The sequence below is a fragment of the Pocillopora damicornis genome, chromosome 9 (genome assembly GCF_964200805.1).
Source record: "Pocillopora damicornis chromosome 9, jaPocDami1.2, whole genome shotgun sequence".
Classification (NCBI taxonomy): Eukaryota; Metazoa; Cnidaria; class Anthozoa; order Scleractinia; family Pocilloporidae; genus Pocillopora; species Pocillopora damicornis.
Window position 1 is genome coordinate 211224 of NC_142678.1, and position 21765 is coordinate 232988.

Below are 21765 nucleotides of genomic sequence, written 5' to 3' on the forward strand. Positions count from 1 at the left end.
GGGCCTTTGGCCCCATAGAATTCCCATAGAAATTAATCATATGGAAACTCTATGGGAGTCAATTTCTTTTGGAGCTTTTATAATTAAACTGAATCATACAGATTGAATTTTATAAAAAAGTTATATGGGGAGTCTATGGGACTTGAAAAAATGATATCAGCTGATATGGGAAATCTATGAAATATTGAACAGTAGACATCCCGTATCATTCCCATAGAAGATGTAGAGCAAGCAAATGTGATGCTGGTATGGGATACATATGGAAATTGTGTTCCCATAGCTTTCCCATACAATGGATAGCATCAGCTTTTCTTCCCATACATTTTCCATACATTAAATTGTGGCAAAATTGAGCCCCATATCAGTTCCATATCTTCACCTAACCTTCCCATACCATTCCCAGATATGGGTCATATATGGCCCATGTTTTTCCATATCATTCCCATACTTTTTCTCTGGTAAGGGGGCAATGAAAGTATGTCCACAAAGATACACACATATTACCTGAAAGAGTAAACTATGCTGTCCAGTATCGGGATCTCTCTGCTTTGTAACTTATTACAGGAAAGGAAAAGAACAATACAGCAAGGTGTTAGCAAAATATAAAAAGATTTTGAATTTGTTTAATTTGAATTTTCCTTCATCCACAAAACATTGCTAGAGCTCCTAACCAAAATTACAACTTGTTTTTAAAAAAAAAAATAAACCCAGCCAAATTTTTAAAACTTTAACATAAACATATTCTAATACCTTTGTAGCCAGGACGACCAATTTTAACAAACTTTTTAACAGATACTCTTGGTTTTTCCTGTAAAAAAAATAAAAAGGTAATTTACAAACTTTAAACAAAATGCCTTTTTTTCTTGAAACAACAACTTTTCTTTGTACCCAAGCATCCCTTTCCTAGTTTGACGAACAATTACCAAAAAAAAGGAGAGCAATGGATGTCCTAAATAACTATAAGGGCCTAGATAAACAAGGAAATCACCCTTGGGAGCACAGATTTAGTCTAAAATATGAAGTTTTAGGATGAATTACAGTTTACATATGGCAGCTTGCATGTTTGCATAAAACAATTGAAACATAAAGCACATCAGGATAAAAAAGATGGTCAAAATCCACATCAAATTTATCTAAGGTAAAAGTAAATGATACCTGAAACCAAATATAATAAAACTGCCTGAGATGTAGTATTTTAACCCTTATACTCCTGGTAGTGACTATATCTATACATTATCCTGCTAACAGGTATTGAGGATTTCAAACTTACCAGGTAGAAGTTGTTATCTTGATCTAAAATCAAATTCTTGTAACCAATTTACAATGGAATGTGCATCAGCTAGAGAGGAGAGTCAACAATCAGATCTTGGGAGGTAAAGGATTGATCATGGACGACTCAGTTATGAGAAAATTACATGCTGACTCTTATTAAGTGTCACAACATTAGGTACTCACAGGTGCTGGTTGAGCTGGGGCCTCCTTTGCTTCTTTAGCAGCTCGACGAGCCCTATGGAGTTAAGTCATAAATGTTATTCTAAGAATTGTTAATCTGGATGTATTTCTACATGTACAGTATGTCAGCTATTTATTCAATCAGCAAGGCAGACTTTCATTCTTCCTGCATCCTACATGGACCTACACTAGTTATTGCTCATATGCACCAATAATTGTTTCAGTTTCACTATGTAATGTCTTCCAGTATTAGGATAATGTGATTTCTAGTTATTATGATTAACATGACTCCTTACAGATTTGACTGATGTTTTTTTCCTTGGGTATGGGCAAGATAGCTTCCCTTTAAAAAAATAAAAAATAACAATCAATGCATAAATCTGGGTTACTCAGAGTGTAGTGATGATGGATAGATTACTTTTCCATTTGGTACAGTTTGCTATTTTTCAGCTGAATCACTTTTATTGTACATTAAACCTAGGAATTTTGTAGCCAAGGGGTTTTCATTTTAGGGTTTCCTGTATGGTTTAACATTAAAGTTAACTCTCTGTTCTCGTTTCTTACAGTTTTTCCTTCAGTTTCATTTCCGGTTGACTCCCATTCAAATTCAACAGCAACAGCAGAAGAGAAGTGTCAATCAGCCAGGTGTGCCACCAGGTTTAGCCCCACCTCCTCCGAGGAACATTCCATCTGCCAATCCACTCAACCCATTTGCTCAGCGCTGATAAGCTATGTTGTTTATGTTAACTTTGTAGGACCATGCTTTCTTTTTGACACTTTGAGTTTGACTAAAGAGTAAAATTGATTTAAGAGACTCTTAAATACTATCATCTATGTAATAAAGTGGAATTTACAACTTGGGAAGGTTGTGTCTCTTTGGTTTCAACAGAAAATATTGGTGTGCCTAAAACTTTAGTAACGATGGCAAGGTAAAGTTGCTCAAGTTGCAGCTAAATAAGGAAATTGGGCAAAGGATGCCATAACCTCAATCCCAGAGATACGGTATATCAGAGACGCAGTTACATCACACTTTGTGTCCATTTAACAAACTTTTAGGCTAAATTTGTCTTTTTGTCATTGGGAATTCATATAAATTTTTTTTGTCCTTATCCAAAGTCCCATTTAATTTGAGGTTTCCTTCTGTTTAAGAAGACGCTCTGAATGGCTCAAAATATAGTCAAAGGCTCCTTTAAACAAAAATGTCCATGAAACAAACTTTTGAAATGAAAACACAAAGATAGCCTTGTGGCATTTCCTTAATAGTTCAAACTTGCTGAAAACAGCAATAAAACATATGCGTATATTACGGTATACGTAACGGTATTCGACTACGATGAATGGTTAAGGGAGGAGAGAGAGACTGAACATGTCAAGCTAGTGGATAAGGGAGGAGAGGGAGACTGGGCATGTCAAGCTGGTGGATAAGGGATGGGACGAAAAATGGGCTTGTCCTGCCAGTGGTTGGAAGACTGGGCTTGTTATTCAGTTTCCAGTCATTTGTAATAGCGATACCGTCCTAACAAATGGGTAGAGAGGGAAATTAGAAATGGAATAAGTGTCAAAACAAGACCTCTCTTTATTTTACGTACATAGTCATACGGTTGATTTACGATTTATTACCGGCTCCTAAAGCGCAATTTACACACGCCGCATACTATCTATGGGTCAAACTTGATTAACCACAGGTTTAAGAAGTGGTCTATCAGGTTACAGAGGTCCCAAATAGAGAAGCAAACTTTAATGACATCGCGAGCTAAGAAATACAAAAACGATACGCTGACAAAACCCCGCCTAGGAACACAGCCTTACTTTCGAAGAAACGAAAAGTTCGAGACGAGCGCTGAGAAGAAGACATTATTCTGTCAGTTTTATTCTGTCAGTTTAATTCTAGCTTGTTCCAGATTCTCGGCGAGTTGAAACGGGTGATAGAAGAGGGCACGCGAAAAACCGTGGGAATGGGAGTCAAGCCAACAAAAACCACTTGCCTGGCAAGCGCAACCGTTATTTGTCACTCACACTTCTTTTATTAACCTTCTTCGTCTGTTTTAAAAGTACATATTATGCTTAAGCTCATTATGTGCCAGTCAATCTTGGCTTGACCTTTCTCGCCCCCCGTGCCCAATGGTGGTGAATTTGAAACTTGCTTGGCAGGGGTAGGGAATTTGAACCAAAAGTGTCAAGTAATTCCAGCGGAATTCAAGTAGTATATCTTTAAATATGGAGATATGGAGGTGATAAAGGTGAATAGTTCAAAACTATGGTTCTGAGGAAAAGATCTCCACAATCCAGGTTTTAAAGATTGGTCTACGGTTAGAAAGCCACGGTCGCTGATTTTGCCTTTTAGAAAAAATTGGGTGGGGCATTTGAACACAATTCCTTCTCCGGAGGGAAGGGGCGCGGGAATTTGACCAAACCAAACTTAAAAAGTTCAAATGTCTGGGGGGGGGGATGTTGAAGCTCCGAACTGACCGACGCATTATTGTTACAAGCGCTTCGTGTTTAAGAGCGCATACGTGAAAGAAGTATTTAGAGTTGAGGTTGGAAGAAAGTACTTTTGTCTAAAGTAGTGGTTCAACTCTTAGCCTCATCTTTACGTTGTTGATATCCAAAGAGAGGGAAGGTCATCATTTTCATGCTAAATCTGATATCTCGGATTACTACCATATCCCCTTTAGCTCCCTCTCGAGTTCCCTTAACTTCTTCAAAATAAAACAACAACAAAAATATGTTCATTGATTCCATAAGAGGTACTGCACATTGCAGTTAAAAAACCTATTCCAAATCAACTCTGCGGGGGATCGGAGGTGGAGCTCCCTTGGCGTCAACCTTCAAGAAAGGTTCTTCAGAAGAGTCTTCCCCAGACACACCTCCTTGGAAGTCTGGCACAGTAAAACTAATGTTTTCGCTGGACATATAAGTCATTTTAGATGAGTTGCTGTCAGAGACTGAAAGATAATTTTTCTGTTCATTTGGAAGTTCACTGAAGACCGGTTTACGTTTGGGTTTCAAAGGTGGAGAAGGGATAAGGTCCCGTCTCTGAGGAGGTTCCGGTTTAGGTACTTTCATGGCCGGTTGATTACTTTCAGTGACTGCCACTCCTGACGACTTGGTTTTTGTCCGCGGAGGTGCGACCGGTTTCACTGCTGTCTCTTCGACTCTGATATCATTTTTAGGGTCTTTTTCAAATACAATTGAACGGGGCCTGGGCATAGGAATTGGTTTGGAAAGAGATGAAGCCCTTTTAATTAGCTCATCTTCGTTATCAGCCGTAGTACGATCTGTGTTTGAACCAGGGAGAACCTAATCTGAACTTTTATCTTCGTCATGTGACGTCTGCTGTGTTGAAGGTTGACCATTTTCGCGTTTTCCATCTGAAAAAGAAAGTTTAATGTATTGCGTTACGTAGCGTTACGTAGCGCTACATAGTGTTACATAGCGCTATCACTGTCAGGAAACTTCCTATTACTCAATGCGTTCGACCTCTATGCCCTCGCCACTGAAGGAACAGAAAAGGACGACACCCTATCCAGCGATCGGTTCTCTAGCACTGCCTTGGTCCCGGTATTTCAAAGAATATTTAACTCTCTTCCCGGCGATCGCGTAACGCTAGACGAAGACAAGGAAGCGTTAGAAAATTACTTCGGCCCGAAATATACATAGTCTAACACCGACTTTTCTTAAGTAAGCATGTATATTTATGATCTATCTTAACTGGCCGGCAACCCTGGCGGTTTTATGGGGGTTGGGAACAACAGGAAGAATGGAAAGGAAAAAACCGCTGGCCCGTCACACCTTTTCGAAGCTCAGCCTTCTTCATTTCTGTCTGCCCCCTACTTAGCCTAATTGAAACACCTGTTTTTGTTTCGGCTTTTTCCACCGAGTTCTTACCATCCTCTTTTTCACTGGTAACACCATCAGGCAGCAAAAATGATGGCAGTAGTTTAGGATCATCTTTGGCTGCAAGCAACAAAGCCTGCACGTTATCAGCGCCAATGTGAGCCACATGTTGAACATTAAATGGAACACCAATACCAGGACCCTTGAAAATAAACGTTAAGTCATTAAGTCAGCTGATAAACAAACTAATGAAGCCTCCCTCAAAATGGCGGCTGACAATAAAATCATTTATCCATCGTACAACTCTGTTCTTTTATGTATACAGGGTGCATTGACACATAGGACTGGCAGAAAATAAGCAACCTACATGTCAAAATAATCCATCTCTAAAGAGTAAAATTACAAAGGAAATTAATAACAGCAACCAAATGGTGCAAGTCACTGAGTCAGCTGTTATGGTCGCCAACAAAGTTCAGTAACTGAAGGAAAATAGAGGCATTGGTATGGTTTGGGGTATATATTATGTTATTAGTTATACAAACAAAATCATGCAACTCCACTAAGTAACAGTGCAGTTTGATTAACGCTCATTTTTCCAAGTGACTAACTTGGAACAATAAGCGTCTCTCTAAAATATCAAAACATTATCGAGCAAGCAACTTAGGGGAATACGCAAACTTATAAGCTGAAGGTCGTTTTCTTTAAGCAGCACCATCTTCTTCTTGCCGATTTAAAAGGTCATGTATGGCAAGTGGAATAGAGAGTTACAAATCAGAGTACGCCCAGCTGAGTACCTGTTTGCCTTTCTTGGCGGATGCATGAATGACGTCCACTTTAGGCTTAGGCTTGGGTTTAGGACCCTCCGGAAGGGCCTCAGAGAGAGGCGCTTTAGGGCCACCAACGGCCCTTTTCGGAGGGGCTGGTCGTTTTGGCGGCGCAGGTCTGCTGGGTTTTGAAGGTTTTAAAGATTCCTTCACCAAGGGATCAAAATCATCAAGGGCCCCACCTGCCACAGATTGGCCGGCGTCAACAGGTGCAGAAGCTACAAGGATCTCCTCGACTTTGTTGACCTGAGCTAAGGCTTTTACTGGAGGTTTGGGTCTCGCAGGCACTGGCCTAGGTGGTGGTGGCCGTTTAGGTCCAGGCTTTTGACTGTCGTCACGTTTAAGGCCTTCGTCTATTAAACAAAAGAGGCGTTTTGGTTTAGGTGAAGCAAAGTTGTAAGTGGGAGATTTTCCACTATTAAGAACGTTTTCAGGCACGAACCAGGAACATGGCGGGATTTCATAAAAAATCGCTACTGTCAGTCTGATGGGAACGACAGTTTCCAATACCAACGTGATAGTAAAAAAAGTTCTTGCCACGAAACGGGCATAAGGACCACCAATAAAATGATTCAACCCACTATCATGCTCTCCTGAAGTCAAACGATACTTGAATTTCTGAGGGGAATTATTGCCTTAGTATCTCGTTTAAAACTTGAAACAGGTTTGGTGCTCGCAGTCTCATTTTCATCGAATGAAAAATGTCTAGGCAAAATTCTGTGGCAGCGAAGACTTTCCGATAAAACCTCCCTGCCACAAAGGCAGATTGTAACATAAAGCTGCATGACTAAACAGTAGTAAGTTCCTTACCACAGCCTTCGTTGCCGGTCTTCTTCATTTCACGGTCTGCTTCGGGTTCGCTACCATCGTCACTATCATAATTTACCGCATAATTTCCTTCGTCTTCCGGTTCACTCTCGGAATTTTCATCATCCAAAGCTTCTGTTGAATGAATCCTGATTGGTTCCAGGACAGGTAGGTCCACTGACTGCTTTTCTGAGGAGGACGACAACAGATCTGACAGCGCCCGACCTCTGACAGGATTTAACGTAAAATTTCTGTAATCTTCAGAGTTACCACTGAATGAGGACTCGTGGGAGACAAGGTTTCGAACTGTAAGGTCCGTTTTGGATAAGAGCGATTCAGATTTAAGACAAACTTGCACTGTTTTACCAGATATCTGCGAAAACAAAATCGTAAGTGCGTCATTAAGTGAACATGCATTCAACTTGTCAAACTGCGAAACAAGTGAACAAGTTGAGGGGTTCTTTTTTCATGTACGATGACGGGAACTCTTACAAAACCGTCTTAAGTAGCTCTGAATCAGTCTGCATAATACTAGACATGAGATGCCAAGATTAACGCGGAAATGCACTCCTATACATTTGCCATTTGGACGCTACCTTTTCCTTAACGATCATAGTTTTCCTTGAGCTTTGCTTTCGCAGTTTTGAACGAACATACGAGTATATTTTCGTGCAAAATGGAAGCTTTTGTCTTTGCGCCCCAAAATTCTTTAAGAAGCTGCTGTAAGACCCAGCGCCCTTATGTGCCCGTACTTCAGGCACAATTCCACATTTACCTAATCTTTACCTCTTTTCCGTCAAGCTCCAAAGCTTTCAAAGCGTTCCGCCCATTATCCATAGTCAAAAAGATTTCGTCATCGACCACCCTGAAAAATACACACCAAACGGCTACATCGAGAGCCCCTTTAACACGAGAAGGTTTTCTTCTACAAAGCTTCACAGGAAATTTTCCTGGACGACAAATTTCATTTGTCTGTGTTCTTCCTGTGACTTAAATGCTTGTGCGAACAATAATCATAGTAAGTCGAGTGGTCTGACCGTCCGGGTGAGGTATTAGAGAACTTAAGCAACGGAAGTTTTCGGGGCGACGGCGACTGGAGTGGCAGAGGGAAGCTGGGACCGATGTAGCCGTCGCCTCCCGCCAAATTCAACTGTTTAAGCGGCAAGTTTATTCAGACGGCGACGGAGTGGCTTTCCAAAGAAAAAAATGACTTCTTTTAAAGAAACGAGAGAATTAACACTGCTGTGTTATGCTGAAAATTTACTTTCCGATGATGAATTTCTCGTTTTATGGGAAAACAATCAGTCAAGCAACCCAGATTTTCCTTGGGACAGTTATGGTCCGTTCGACCTCGAAAACATAGATGAAGCCGAATGCAAAGCAGAATTTCGCGTAGAGAAAAGAGATCTTCCTACACTAAGAGAAGTACTCGGGATTCCACCCACTTTCAAATGCCCACAGAGGACTATATACGATGGAATGGAAGGGCTGTGTATGCTACTAAAACGGTTAGCTTATCCTTGTCGTTACAGCGATATGATCGCGCGTTTTGGAAGACCTGTTCCTGAACTGTGCATGATCACGAACCGAGTCATGGATTTTATCTATGATGCACACGGCCACCGAATCACTCAGTGGAATGACACTATACTGAGTCCCAGATTGCTTGAACAATATGCCACTGTCATCACAGAAAAAGGAGCAGCTCTAGACAACTGTTTTGGCTTTGTTGATGGTACCGTACGACCGATCTCCAAACCAGGAGATATGCAGAGAATCGTTTACAATGGGCACAAGAGAGTACATGCTCTCAAGTTTCAGTCGGTTGCCAGACCTAATGGGCTCATTGCCAATATGTTTGGCCCTGTGGGTAAGTGCCATTGAACAATATTACTTTAATATACTGTTTGCAAAAATAGGGGTAGCATTGATTTGAATAACCCGATGCAGTTTTTAAAGGACAAGGCTAAAATTTAATGAAAAGTCATTTGCCTATATATGGCAGTATATAAAAAGTACTGCTTGATCTTAGAAGTTTGGAGCAAATGTAAGAACAAAAGATCACTACTATCACTTCTGTTGCTGTATATTAAAATTAGGAAGCTATAGGTTGAACTATATAGTAAGTGCCTTAAGTTTATTACTTTTTTTTCTTTACTTTAGAGGGTAGGAGGCATGATGCAGGGATGTTGCATGATTCTGGGCTACTTCACAACCTGGAAGCCTACGCCTACTCAGCAACAGGGCTACCGATGTGTTAGTATGGCGACCCTGCTTACCCCCTAAGAGTCCATCTTCAGGGGCCATTCCGGAACCCCCACCTTACTCCCTTGATGGAAGCATACAATAGTTCAATGAGTTCAGTAAGGGTGTCTGTAGAGTGGTTATTTGGAGATATCATAGAATATTTCAAGTTCATGGATTTTAAAAAGAATCTCAAGATAGGAATGAGCAGTATTGGAAAGATGTACATTGTTTGTGCACTTCTGCAAAATGCTTTGAGTTGCTTGTATGGCAACAATACTGCAACATTTTTTGACCTTGAGCCTCCCACCCTGCAAGACTATTTTGCATAGCTGATGTGTTGAAGAAAAGAGAACTTTATCTTCTTATGAAATTTTATAATTTGAAACAGTTATGGAATGCAATAACTTGGACATTACCTTTTGAAATCTGAGGGGCAGCCCCTCCCAATCAGCTGATTTTAAAAAAAATGCATAGAAACCTATCATGGTCAAGGGTTGTTGGGTGTAGCAGAGTTTGTGAGGCACAAAATTTCAGACATTTGTTATAAACATATATTCAACATGTACAGTCCATCAATTTTATCCAATAAATTAACAACAAAATGTTTAAGCCGTATTTGTCTTTTTTCGCACCAGCTTCTGCATGAATGAGAAGCCACCAAAGTTTCCAAGAGGCATTTATCATAATAAGCAAATTCAAATGATTATAACATGAAAATATAAACATTTCTTTCATAAATGCCATTGTCCTATGAAAGTTAATGAACATAAATTCAAATCTCTCTCTGCAAAGTGCCATTCAAAAAGACACCATTGGCTAACAACAACAAATTAAGTTATAGTAATTAACAGTTAATTCCTCTCTTTAGGCAACATTTTTTCCATGAGGGTGAGCAATGCTTGATTCATCTGCTGTTGTTGCTGTAATATCAACAGTGTTTGGCTTTGTTGATCTTTCCTTAACTGTAGCTCTTCCTCTCTCAGAGAATGTTCTAACTTTGCTTTTTCTCTGAGAAATTCTACTGCATCACTGCCACTTCTCCTTTTTTTCTTTTTGGCTCCTTCCTCTCCATCCTCTCCACCTCTTTTTCTGGTGTTTCCAAACCGTTCCATAGCCTTAATCCGCATTTCTTCAGCTGCCTTTTTATCAGCTTCAGCTTTCTTCTTTCCTTCTTTATCACTGTCAATAGCAGCATCTTCTTTTCCAATAAGATCTTCAATGATCTCATCAAGTTCTCCAACCTCAGCATCTATTCCAGTTGCTTGGATTTCTTCTGACATCCTTCTTTTATACTTTGTGCGTAACAGTGTCCAACGATCGCGACATGACCGTTTTGCAACTTTAAACTTTGGGTAATCCATTGCATTTAAATTACCAGCAATAGAATCCCATAATTGACCCCTTTCTGGAGTGCCCTTCTTGTACTGAAAAAGATCACTGATTGTCATTTCACCCAGAAGAGCCTTGTCATGCTGCTTTGTCCATTCCATCACTGTTCTAGGTAACATTAAGACAAAAAAAGATTGTTTTGTTTATTTGTGATTGATAGCTACACATGCAACAGAGAACAGAAACAGGCTAATTTAAAATTCTGGTGCAATTGTCTTGTTGTCCATGAGACATACAAATTTTACCTTACAACAATTATTGTAAAAGTTCTAACACTAGACATGAAAAGCTATTTTTCAGTTGAACGAGGACAAGAATAAACCCATAGCAACCATTTATGGCTAGATCATTTGCATATTTTTGTGTTATAAGAATTAAAATTCAGCATTCCTGCATGCGTAATTAGCAATGAATTTTAGAAACTACAGCATCTCAGAATTTCGTTAGATTGAAAAATCTTTCAAACTTTTGAATGGAGAAAGTTCCAACAGATGCAGTAATATCGAATTCTTAATTCTTAATTTGACACAAATTAGCTGTTTATTACGCATGCATGAATACTGAATTTCGAACTCTGACTAACGAAAGCTAGAACGTTTATATAAATAATCGATCCATTCATGGAGTCTTGGGCTGGTTCGACCGTAAAAAAAAACATTTGTCATAAAAAGACAATTCAATATCCAGCTGTCTACTTTGGAAAGCTCCCTCAAATCATAAATGTCCGTTTAAAGAAAAGTTCAGTTTATTGGAGGCACTGATTTCTCAAGAAAATATAACTCGCTTTCCAAAGGTTTTTAAAAATGAACTTTTCACTGAATTGTATTAAAATAACATTCTCGTGAAATAAGCGAGACCAAGCAGTTGTAACATGTTTACATGTTTATACTCAGAGCTAAACCTTTCAGTATTAGTAGAGAAGTGAACTATCGCAATTCGCTGTAAACTACTGTTTTCCCGCTGAAAATAAATAGAAATGGTCAAAGAAATGAGTTCAAAGTACACCCTGGCTGAATATTTTTGTACAAATCTACAGACAGATTCAATTGTTATTCTCACTTACGATTTTGTGCTTGTTGAGTTGGCCATTATATGCGTTTAGCTAGAAAGAAGAGTAACTCACAAGTTAGGACGAATTTAAGGCAAAAAAGAACAGTTAAATCGAGCTAAAAAGTCACCTGTATATTAACAATGAAATCAAAAGTAAGATTTCGAAAAATAGCATTTGTTAGAGGTCACAAAAATGACCAAAACAGAAAGCTAACACTCACGTTTTCACCACGACGGCAAACACCCGCTCTTCACGTCGCCGACGTCCCTGCGACGGCTGGGAAGTTGGCTAAATCATGCGCAGTAATGCACGGGTCATGATTTAACTTCCGGTCTAAGTCGCCGTCGCCCCGAAAACGTCCATTGCTTAAGTTCCCTATTCCTGAGAACGACTTTGCTCGGCAACGGAGTCTGATGCTTTGACAACCTGAGCGTGAATCATCTCTGAGTCCACTGATGTGACAACTTCCGATGAGGTTGTTGAAACATCAATCCTTTTTCTCTGAAAAGTCCTTTTCAGTACAACACCCTCGCCCACAAGATCACATAACACCATACGCTGTTACTCTCGGGTTAAAACCACTAACAACCAAAAAGATAAGTTTGATGGTGCTCACTAGTCGTTGCTACAGGCCAATGGTAGTAGCCAGTTAATAAGTAAGTCCTTTTTAAGGTTACTTCCCACCTCCGCGGGTGTCCTTCGGCAACAAATATTCGTACCCGCGCTAGTTTCAATAAAATCCTAGCAAACTATACATCAGAAGAAGACTTAACAAATGCAGTTTACGATAAAAATATGATTTAAGCGAGTTTTCCTTTTAGGAAGTGTCAGGAGCCGATTAGGCGTGAAACGACCGAGGGTTCCTCTATTGAATTTATCGGGTATCAGATGCCGCAGCACAAGCAAAATGGCTGCACAGTCGTATCACAAGGAATCAATCAACAATGGTGCTGTCAGGCTTATTAGATTTTCTGAATGGTTGTCTAGATATCGACATCTTAAGTTAGAATAGCTAAAAATATGCGAAGCGTATTGCATAAATGGACGCCACTGGACAAATGTTTCAAATATCAAAATTTCTCGACACAGTTTCGTTTGTAATTATTTCTGGAATGTTTTAGCGAAATTTGACGAAAATCGACCAAATCTAAATACCCTAGAAATTCGAAAATTCCCCCAGGGGATTCGCCCAGGTACGAGATTACGACATCTTCCTAATTTGACTACCTTTATCTGAAAATAAGTTTTTCAAAGGAACTCGGATGCTTTCGGAGATTAAATAATTTTTTTCTTTTGGAAACCTTAGGTAAAATGTTGAATTCAGTCTAGCCAAATAAAAGAAAAAGTTTATTTTTCGGCCTTCGAAGGTGGGAAGTAACCGTAAGTTTTCCTGTAACCAGTTCGCTACAGCTTATAAAATTTTCAATATTTCCTTGAAAAGCGCCGGCGGAATGAATAAGTATAACGCCAATTTTGGAATATCTGTTAATTTAGTAATTTTTTTTTTTAGACAGAAACGTGGCGTTACCTTACCATTGTCGTCAGTAACTGGGTAATTTCATTCTCACCTCACTAATACAACCGTCCCATAAGGCTCCACAGCATCAAGAAGCTCCGACACATCAATCCCAGCATCCTCTTCAGCTGCTTCGCCACTCGTAACCACAATAGTAGGGTCAGCAGGACCCATTGCTCTCATGACATGGTCATGTACGTCACACTGTTTCTTCCAATCAACCTGCTGTATCTCAATCTCTACGAGGGCAACAACTGGCCTGTGGAAGAGTATTAACGTAAACTTGCAGTGGGCACAAATGTCATCATAATTTAGTATGAGCGTAAAATCCTGTTTTCAACAACATGTCTTATACAACTATGTATCACGTTTTGCTTTTCCTTATATGCCTAAACATGAGAAGTTAAGCCAAACAGCTGGAAAAAAAAACTACACAAAGACCCCAACAATGTTGTTAAATAACCGCTGATCCCACATAGCCAGTAAAGATGAGAAAATTCCCACTTTAAGCTACCTGCTCCATTTAAAGGACAATATATGTACCTGTGATCTGAGGTTTTCAACTCAGCCCGGCCGTAGTATAAAACTTTTCCCGCAGAGAAATTAATTCCTCCCCCTTTATGTGCTTTATCGCCTTTCTTGTCTAAAAGGGAAAAAAAAGGCAATTAGGAAAACAATTAATTACGGTAAGACAGTATAGATCTCTCTATTCCAGTAGTATGTCAACAAAGCGAAAAAATGAGATCTACACTTGTTACAGAATCAAAAAAATATCTAGGGGGAATAATGATCAATTGGTGACTTAAAGACTATCCAGTGTGTGTACTTCATGAATTTTTATGGAAATTTAAACTCGTTCAAGGAGTTTACGGCCCAAAATAATTCTGACACTATCATGATAGACTCTCCTTTACAGTGGTGACCATCAATAAAAAGTTGTCACAGGGTAAAAAGATTTAATACCCCAGCAAGAAAGGACACAATCCGAATTATAAGCGCTGAAAATTTTGAGTCAGAGCGAATCATTTATTGAAGAAATGACCGGTCAAGTATTTTTGTCTAGGAGCTAAAGCACATGGCTTTGTATTCAGCTGCTAGCTGTCAAAAGAGAGTGTGACTTGTCGTCTCCATTATTTTTCACCTTCATTTTCATCCTGATGCTTAATTTCGCCTTTCTCGTCTCCTTTGTCTGCCTCAGCCTCATCGTTGCTATTATCATCTTCCCCGTCCCCCCCTCCCATCAGGAGTGATTCATACCCCTGTTCCAATTGATTCTGCTGCGCAGACACATGTTTACGTACTAATGTGGTTGACTTGTACCGAGGCTTTCTCCGTCTCCAAAGTACGCGGTCGGTCCAGGCAGGAATACGCATCTTCTCGCTTGTATCGTAGTCGTCAGAAAATAAGTCGTACTTGTAAGTTGGAGCAAACGCAATTTTTCCTTCATGAAAGGCGCAGAAGACCTTACAAATAAACAAAATATAATCACTGAAAGAAATGACAAGAGAATAGAGTAAAGTTGTCACAACGATTACTTGTGATGTCAGTTATTTGCACATGCGCGATAACGAACTGAACCCGAAGTGCGATTGGGCGGAAATTTCTATCGTTCCGAGGGGCAAACTGAAGTTAGACAATATGGACCTTTTCTGGAATAGATAATCAGTTAAGTTTCCGTACCATTTTAGAGTTGGCACATAGTTTACCTTGTGTTCATTCCTTTGTTTGATAAGTTGATCTTCCTTTAAAAGTTCTTCCCATTGTTTGTTTTTAATCCGTTCTTTCACTTTGTCTATTGGCAGATCAATGCGATAGTTGAAATCTCCACACCAGAATACATAGTCATGTGAGGTCAAGCTGCGACCCTAGGAGGACCATGTAACAACACAATTGTATAGAGTGCATCTTAAAATACTTCGCTAAAGATTTTGGAAAAACAGACTCTTCATTCATAGATAACGTGCAAATTAGTTCGACTTTTTGGGAATAATCAACATGACAAATGACAAAATGAACCTCTGGACCTGGAATCAAGCGATAAAATGACTTAAGGGGATAACCAAGGATACTGATAATTGTCAACAAAAATGAAAAGAAATTAACATAACATAACAAAAGGTCTCTGTTACTTGAAAATAAATAAAATAATGCTTAGTAGAAACTACAACTTTTTTTTGAAAAAGTGGTGCCTGTAAAGCAGTCATTTCAGCCACTTCTTTAGCCTTATCAAGAGATAAGCGAGTGAAAAAAAACCGCACAAAGGCTTAAGACACAAGAGAGGAAAAAAAAAGAACGAGCTGCCACTGTTCTTTGCTCGCTTCCGCCAAATCCTTTCGCACGACTACCGCTGGCTAAAAGGAAACTGATAGGACTGTTAGACATTCTTCAACAGAAGCCAGGCAACACCTTAGTAAGTGTAGCGTTTCTCTCGACACTATGGAAAATAACTGTTTTAATGTTTACACCCAAGAACCAAAAATTTAGATTATATCTGCCAATATCCCAAAAAATTGTAAAAAATTTAACTCCCAAAGCGCAGTTTTGTCTCTTCGGCGGCTTAGAAGGAAATCGAAGATGCCAATCACTCCTGAGCAAGTCGATCAGGGCGCATAAAGCAGAATACAATAGTGCGCCGGGTACATACTACATCCTATTACACGTTTTCTCACCATGGGAAAAGCTATCCTTGATGTAATATCGTGATAGTCACTGTTCCTATCGTTCACACCCGACTGACCGGCAGCCAGATGTGAGCAAATAAAACAGATGGAAGTGGCGTGAAGTAACAGACGGATGGCCACGCCTCCCTTGTTCCCAGCACTTCCCCCGAGGCCTGTTTTCACAGAATGGACAGCCACATCTCTGAAATAAACCATAGTACGTGCTCGATTCCTTTTGGCTTTCAGTTAGCGCTTTATTCATAACAAGAAAGACTGCGTTTACGTAAAAAGAAAAGGTGTCATGATGGAGGATGGAAAATATAATCTGCCCTGTCGTTATGGAATTCTTTAGAATGCGGAAACGTCAAGGGTTGTAATCGTTGTTTTTCGTCCAAGATTGTGTCTCTGGATTGGTCTTTGTGATATCAAGACGTAAGCAATATTGAAACTTAATTATGATAAAATGCTTCTCGAGGACCCACTCCCCCCCAACAAGTGAAAAGACTCTGTACGAACTTTTGCTTACGTTTCCTAAGCGTCGCGAATTCGACAAATCACCCTCTATGATATAATCATCTTGGATAGAAGATAACATAGAAGAGTTTAATCACCTGATGAATGGGACCAGATGAGGCCGAATAAACACAAACATACAAACACCAACCAGCTGCTCACATGTCACCAGAACATACGCATGATCACGTGATACGATACGGCGCAGCTCCTCGCCCCATTCCTTACGCTGATTTGAACTGAAATTGTTAAAAAAAAGTATCTTAAGTGAAAGTACAAAATAAGAGTCCTTTTATCACTTAAGACTCCAATATAACTGAGAGTATAAAGAATATAAATAGAGATGATTGTCATACAAAAAAAAATAGAAAATAGCATTATTAAAAATAGCGGAAATGACTCTACGTGGGTCATAATGCTCTATTTCTTTCCAGTCTGTGGATAAAGCCATTCTTCAATTAGCTGATGGTCGTAATCTGTTCGGTCCAGTACAACAACTCCGTTCCCTTTGTCAGGTTTTAAAATGACAATGTTTTTGTTCTTCCTTAGCTCCTTAAGAACTCTGAGTTCCTTGAGGTCGGCAGTCGTGGAAAGGTATAAAGAAACATAAGAATAAGCCAAATGAGAAAGATCCTAAGCAAGTTTTCTTGCTTGTTTGGTGTCTCTCAAGTTCTTGGCCATGGTGTGGTTGATGAGCTCAAAGCATGTAAAGACATCTGACTCATATATTTTTGGTAGACGGATGGAATGTGATAATCCAAATTTGAGAATGTTAAGTTGTTCTGATGTGAGACTGAGGGAGGACAGTCTTATTTGATGTAAAGGGAAGAGACGTATTGCGAGTGAGATTTTAAAGCTTCTTCCGGTGAGTCTTGATAAATTGAGCGGTTGCTTTAATAACGTTGTGATGTAATGTCCGTTTAAGAATATAAAAGTCAACACTGTTCAGGACACTTTGGACATGAGTAGTTGACTGATCTCTAGCGTGGATCAATTTTCGAAGTTCCTTTGAGCGTTTGGCGATGGCACTTTTCAAAAGCTGCTTACGTATGGTGATGGTGTCGTGTCGGTTGGTGTTGGGAAGATTGAAGCTAAGAAACTTAGGAAAAACATTGAAAGATTGACAGTTGCGTAGGAAGCTTAAATCCAACTCAGCTTTGCGGGATTTGAACGAGATCATCTCAAATTTTCGCAGATCAGCTTTCCTGCTATGTCGCGAATGATGTTTCCAAAGGGTCTTGATATTAGCAGGCAAGTCAAGAATTTAAAGAAAGCGACAAAACTTTTGAGTTTGTAAAACATGTTTCGACATAAACTTCTGTCATCTTCAGTTAATTACTATACAAAGCGTTGAAAGTTGAATTATATAGAAAGTAGAACAATGCTATTTAAGATGAATAGTGACAACAAGAAGAGAGGTAAAGCACGCAAGTGTGAGAATTAAAAAGATAGTTTTAGATTTACATGGTGTAATTATTGATTCAAAGATGGTTGTTCTCTTTGAATATGAATAGCCTCTTTTATCTTAAGCTGAAAACCGGTAGAGGCGTGATCTAAAACATGGAAGTTCTCTGCTGAACACAAAGCGCGACAGTGCGGAGAATCTTTCAAATGCCTGAAAATGTGAGAGGCCCTATCACCGACTAAGTGCTCTCTAACACGTGTGGGAAAATGCCGGCAGGTTTCACCGACGTAACAGGCATTACAGCTAGCACACACAAACTCAAAAGTTTTGTCGCTTTCTTTAAATTCTTGACTTGCCTGCTAATATCAAGACCCTTTGGAAACATAATTTCATTAATAATGACCGACTTTAGAGGACATTCGAAAAGATTACCAAACAATTACCTGGTTGAAACAATATTTGATGCATTCAAGTCAACCAGCTCCTCAAAGCCTATAGCAAAAACATCTGTGGGTACTTTAAAATTGACATCACCACTTTCTGAATAACCGCTGTCCGGAAGTGTTTCGTGAAAATCTAGCAGCCAATCATGCATTGTTTGGTGTTTGTGAGCGATACTCCGGAAGTGTTTCCCTCCGTTTACATTCCATGTGCCGACACAGACTCGTATATTGGACCACGTGGTGTATTCAAGATGGCGATCGCACAGCTCCCGTAGGATCATGGGTGATGCTGGGGAAAGAGAAAGCAAGTTACGGAATGGAAATTTCACGTAATTAGCACAGCTTGGCACTTCCCCGACCGAAATGCAAATGCAAAAGAACGGACTTTCTATTACTTTACCGGGGTGTTAACCCTTTACGGATGATTGAGAAAAAAAAAGCAGACTTCTCGTGTCACTCCTATGTTACACTGTTCTTGTGTCATCCCTGCATACCTAGTCATTTTTTTCGTTGATAAAATGCGGTCGCTTTAATTCACGATAATTCGTAAAACTTTCACGATTTTTCGTTGGATACAAACCCAGGAAACAGAACATCAAGGATGCCAGGTGGGGTCATGTAACTTACAGTGAAGAAACGAAGCATACAGCAACGCACGTGCCCTTTCACCCAACTCTCCAACAAATGTGTTGCCTAGCAACAACATGTCAATGGCCTCTTGTTTGCTTCCATCCAAGAAATTGTTGACGATGGTTCTGTGGACTGAGCGTGCACCATCTCGTAGCTTGTTGATCACCTTTGAAAGACAGAAAAAAAACTTCTCAACCAAACAGATGCATAACACTAACCTAATATGGCCTGGTAAGAGAATATAATCTCTTGGGTTGACCAGTCGGGTTTTTTCGCGCTTCAAGCATATATTATTACCTTCTGACTTCCTGCGATATTTACCTTTTTATGATTGGTCGTTGTCATCATCGTAATTTTTGAAAAAAAACTCAAGCTTAAATCCTTCTATTTCATGTACATTTACAACACATCAACTGCTTATTTGTCCGCCATTAACTTTCTCCTACTATACGAAATGAAATTTCATTTTTCCCTTGTTTTTGTCACCATGATCTCCGCCTTCTTTTTTCTTAATTAATTCATCATGAAGAGACTATAAAATGTTTATAATCTCTTGTTCATAATTCGCTCTACCTTGGCTTTGCCATCTAAGGCCCCTGTGCCAAGATAGATGCGGCTGATATGGTCGCCATTTTGTGCCCACATGGTACGGAAAGCCTCCTGAAATCTGGACAGCATTCCTTGTTTGCTTGTTAAACCAAGGAATTCTAACTGCTGCGATAACATCTGCAAAAGGAAGACATTAAGTCTAAACACAAGCTTAGCAGCCCATCTTATCCCGATTTCTGCAGTATTAGACGTCTGGAAGTAATGCCTCTCTTCTGGAAAGCTTTCCTGTGAGTTATCCCTCATTGGTGCAGAGGCACGAGCCGGGAAGCCCGCAGGTTTCGAAGCGAGCGAGGACTGTGTGGAGTCTGGCACGAAAACTGATTTTAAGCATTACATTCCTCGCAACTTCGTTTAAACTCGTTTCGCTCCTCGTTTCGAATTTTAAGGGTTCGCCGCTCATGCGCAATGCTAATGATAGCCTGCTCATAGGCTACTTGAATGCAATTTCATAGCAAGTAACCCCTGCCCTCTCTTTGCTTAAAAGCATTCTACCAGGTTTCTCCCGCAGTTTGTTAGTACGTTTTTGAACTATTAGGTGTTAAAGGGCCTCGCTTTTTGTCTAAACTGACTTTAGAGGACTTAAGAAGAGAGGTTTTTCTGTGTGGACGGGCAACCGGGAGAAGAATGAAACTAATTCTGGCGCGCTCAAACGCTTAAGTATCGACCCTAAGGTCTTTGTTTCTGCATTTTAAACCAAACTGTACTGACCAAAAATGTGTATTGAACACAATCAGCCGGTCTAGTCTCCACCCCTCATCTTTTCATCCAGATTCCACCACAACAAACACTAGAAAAGCGCATTCCCTGTTTGCTTGTTGGATCAAGACATTCTAATTGCTACTACTAAAACTGTGGAGGCTAGGAGAGATGCAGTAAACAAAGTTCGACCGTGACAGCCTAATAACACAAACATCAGACGAATTGGCAACCACGTTCAAGTGAACAGCGACCTGAACTACTCCTTGAAAACTAACACTCAAATATAAATTGCAAGTGTAAATTGCACACCCACTGTGAAGTGATTCCAAAATTAAAATCAGAACACTTTGTAACTGATTGTCCTGGAAGCAAAGCCTAATTACTTGTAATCTAAACGGTCAAGCAGAAGAGAAACACAACACGGGAAAATGCGAGAGCCCAACATCTGTCGATTCTATTTTGCATCCACTGGTTGAGAGGGTGAATAAATTTCTTTTCTTAACCAATAACAGAACATAAAGAAGCAATTCCACCATATGAATTTCTTTGAACGTTTAATTACAGATTCATCGTTAAATTCAACATACCTCAAGTCCCACATAACTCTGCACACTGTTGGTACGATCTATGCAATCGATACAGTTTGTACGAACAGCTCCTTTTTGTTTCCTGAGGAAGACACAGTACAAATGACTAACAGTAATTAGGAAAAGACAAACGCGAAGGAAACAGCTATTTTGCACGGAAAGATTTCAGCAAGACCCCCTATGGTGAATGAAAAAGAGGTGATTCTTTCGTTATCATTTCAGCCTGAGAACTACTTCAATTACGAAATTAAGGTAAATTTCCTAAATTCGGTTTGAAGACTCAAGATACTTTTGGAGGGTGATAAATGCTATTTGAACTATGAATTCACTGAGAAAAAGATTATCAATAGACAAAGAAAAAACACCACACTTTTTAATGTGATCTCCTCTAGCAAAGAACAAGCCAAACTCGTCAAGAGAAGGTCGCGCCTTTTCCTTCAGCGCCGATAGCTTGTCCAGCTTCCCACCTCGGCAGTTTTGATGATAGTCAAAGCAAATCATGCGGGTCTCCCGGCCATGAATTGAGTCTTTCAACTGATCCTGAAAATGAATTAAGGGTTCAATCAAATATAGTATTTGATCCTTGGAGAACCACCGTCTAAAAATGTGCCACGTCTATACTTTAGGAGAAAAATTACTCAAAAATCTTTGAAATCCTAAACTTGATTAATCTTTTAAGTCTCCTCACATCTACAAAGCGCTATTCAGCGAAAATGTAACGAGACTGAAAAACCTACAAGTTCGATAAAACTGTCTTGATTTAAAACGAAATTTTGAAACTTAATTACAACTGAAGGCAAACGAACTAGAATGACTCGAGTAGCTGGTGGTTTTGTTGACAATCAATTTTAAATCAATGGAAACGATGAGGAAGGCAGAACTGCGGAAACGAATAGCGGAGCTTTAGGTGTAGAAACCAGTTATCGAAGCAGCCACTTTTGAAAACTTGCACAGCGACTCAATTTGACCAATGATATCAACCGCATGCCACATGGAACCTCACGTCACACACGTTTAAATCAAACGCATTCCCATGCTTGATTTCGCTGAGTTTTACTGCCAGCATAGAACTAAAAGGGACGAGAGCCCATTGAAC

At 39.7% G+C, this 21765-nt stretch overlaps 3 protein-coding genes, 1 long non-coding RNA gene and 1 pseudogene across 6 annotated transcripts; 1 reads left to right on the plus strand and 4 right to left on the minus strand.

Moving 5' to 3' along the window:
* Positions 1-498: 498 nt before the first annotated feature.
* On the minus strand, positions 499-1886 carry LOC149039511 (uncharacterized). The gene is made up of 4 exons (XR_016179618.1): positions 1749-1886; positions 1456-1507; positions 751-808; positions 499-554 (listed from the first exon to the last, which is right to left on the minus strand). It is a non-coding gene; the product is annotated as an uncharacterized LOC149039511 (long non-coding RNA).
* A 2213-nt stretch (positions 1887-4099) lies between these two features.
* LOC149039513 (uncharacterized) lies at positions 4100-4747 on the minus strand. Its single transcript, XM_089181835.1, has one exon. It carries the CDS (start codon positions 4660-4662, stop codon positions 4225-4227), a length of 438 nt encoding a protein of 145 aa, XP_089037961.1. The 5' UTR covers positions 4663-4747; the 3' UTR covers positions 4100-4224.
* On the minus strand, positions 4100-21735 carry LOC149039512 (polyphosphatidylinositol phosphatase SYNJ1-like). Its single transcript, XM_089183116.1, has 17 exons — positions 21673-21735; positions 21040-21209; positions 20670-20751; positions 19348-19500; positions 18772-18940; positions 18145-18433; positions 16395-16535; positions 15793-15985; positions 14830-14988; positions 14265-14586; positions 13667-13766; positions 13176-13382; positions 7707-7785; positions 6924-7293; positions 6084-6466; positions 5341-5491; positions 4100-4823 (listed from the first exon to the last, which is right to left on the minus strand). The coding sequence occupies exons 1-17, from the start codon at positions 21733-21735 to the stop codon at positions 4753-4755; spliced, it is 3102 nt and encodes a 1033-aa protein (XP_089039242.1). The 3' UTR covers positions 4100-4752.
* LOC149039514 (uncharacterized) lies at positions 8057-9613 on the plus strand (annotated as a pseudogene).
* On the minus strand, positions 9930-11967 carry LOC149039515 (uncharacterized). 3 transcript variants are annotated; one of them, XM_089181832.1, is made up of 3 exons: positions 11828-11967; positions 11620-11658; positions 9930-10664 (listed from the first exon to the last, which is right to left on the minus strand). In XM_089181832.1, exons 2-3 carry the CDS (start codon positions 11643-11645, stop codon positions 10019-10021), a joined length of 672 nt encoding a protein of 223 aa, XP_089037958.1. In that variant the 5' UTR covers positions 11646-11658; positions 11828-11967; the 3' UTR covers positions 9930-10018. The 3 variants fall into 3 exon arrangements, with proteins under 3 accessions (XP_089037958.1, XP_089037960.1, XP_089037959.1); XM_089181834.1 differs by having other exon boundaries at positions 9930-10659; positions 11828-11843; XM_089181833.1 differs by lacking the exon at positions 11828-11967 and adding an exon at positions 11458-11516 and having other exon boundaries at positions 11620-11674.
* Positions 21736-21765: the final 30 nt, after the last annotated feature.

Excerpts from the sequence above, each read along its gene's own strand:
- LOC149039512 (XM_089183116.1), bottom strand. The coding sequence starts at position 21,735 with ATGCTGGCAGTAAAACTCAGCGAAATCAAGCATGGGAATGCGTTTGAT. Across the intron at positions 21,210-21,672 it reads TTGATTTAAACGTGTGTGAC|GATCAGTTGAAAGACTCAAT; the intron begins GTGAGGTTCCAT and ends ATTCATTTTCAG. Across the intron at positions 18,941-19,347 it reads CCTTAGATGGCAAAGCCAAG|GTGATCAACAAGCTACGAGA; the intron begins GTAGAGCGAATT and ends TGTCTTTCAAAG.
- LOC149039515 (XM_089181832.1), bottom strand. The coding sequence starts at position 11,645 with ATGGCCAACTCAACAAGCACAAAATC. Across the intron at positions 10,665-11,619 it reads AACTCAACAAGCACAAAATC|AACAGTGATGGAATGGACAA; the intron begins GTAAGTGAGAAT and ends AATGTTACCTAG.
- LOC149039513 (XM_089181835.1), bottom strand. The coding sequence starts at position 4,662 with ATGCCCAGGCCCCGTTCAATTGTATTTGAAAAAGACCCTAAAAATGAT.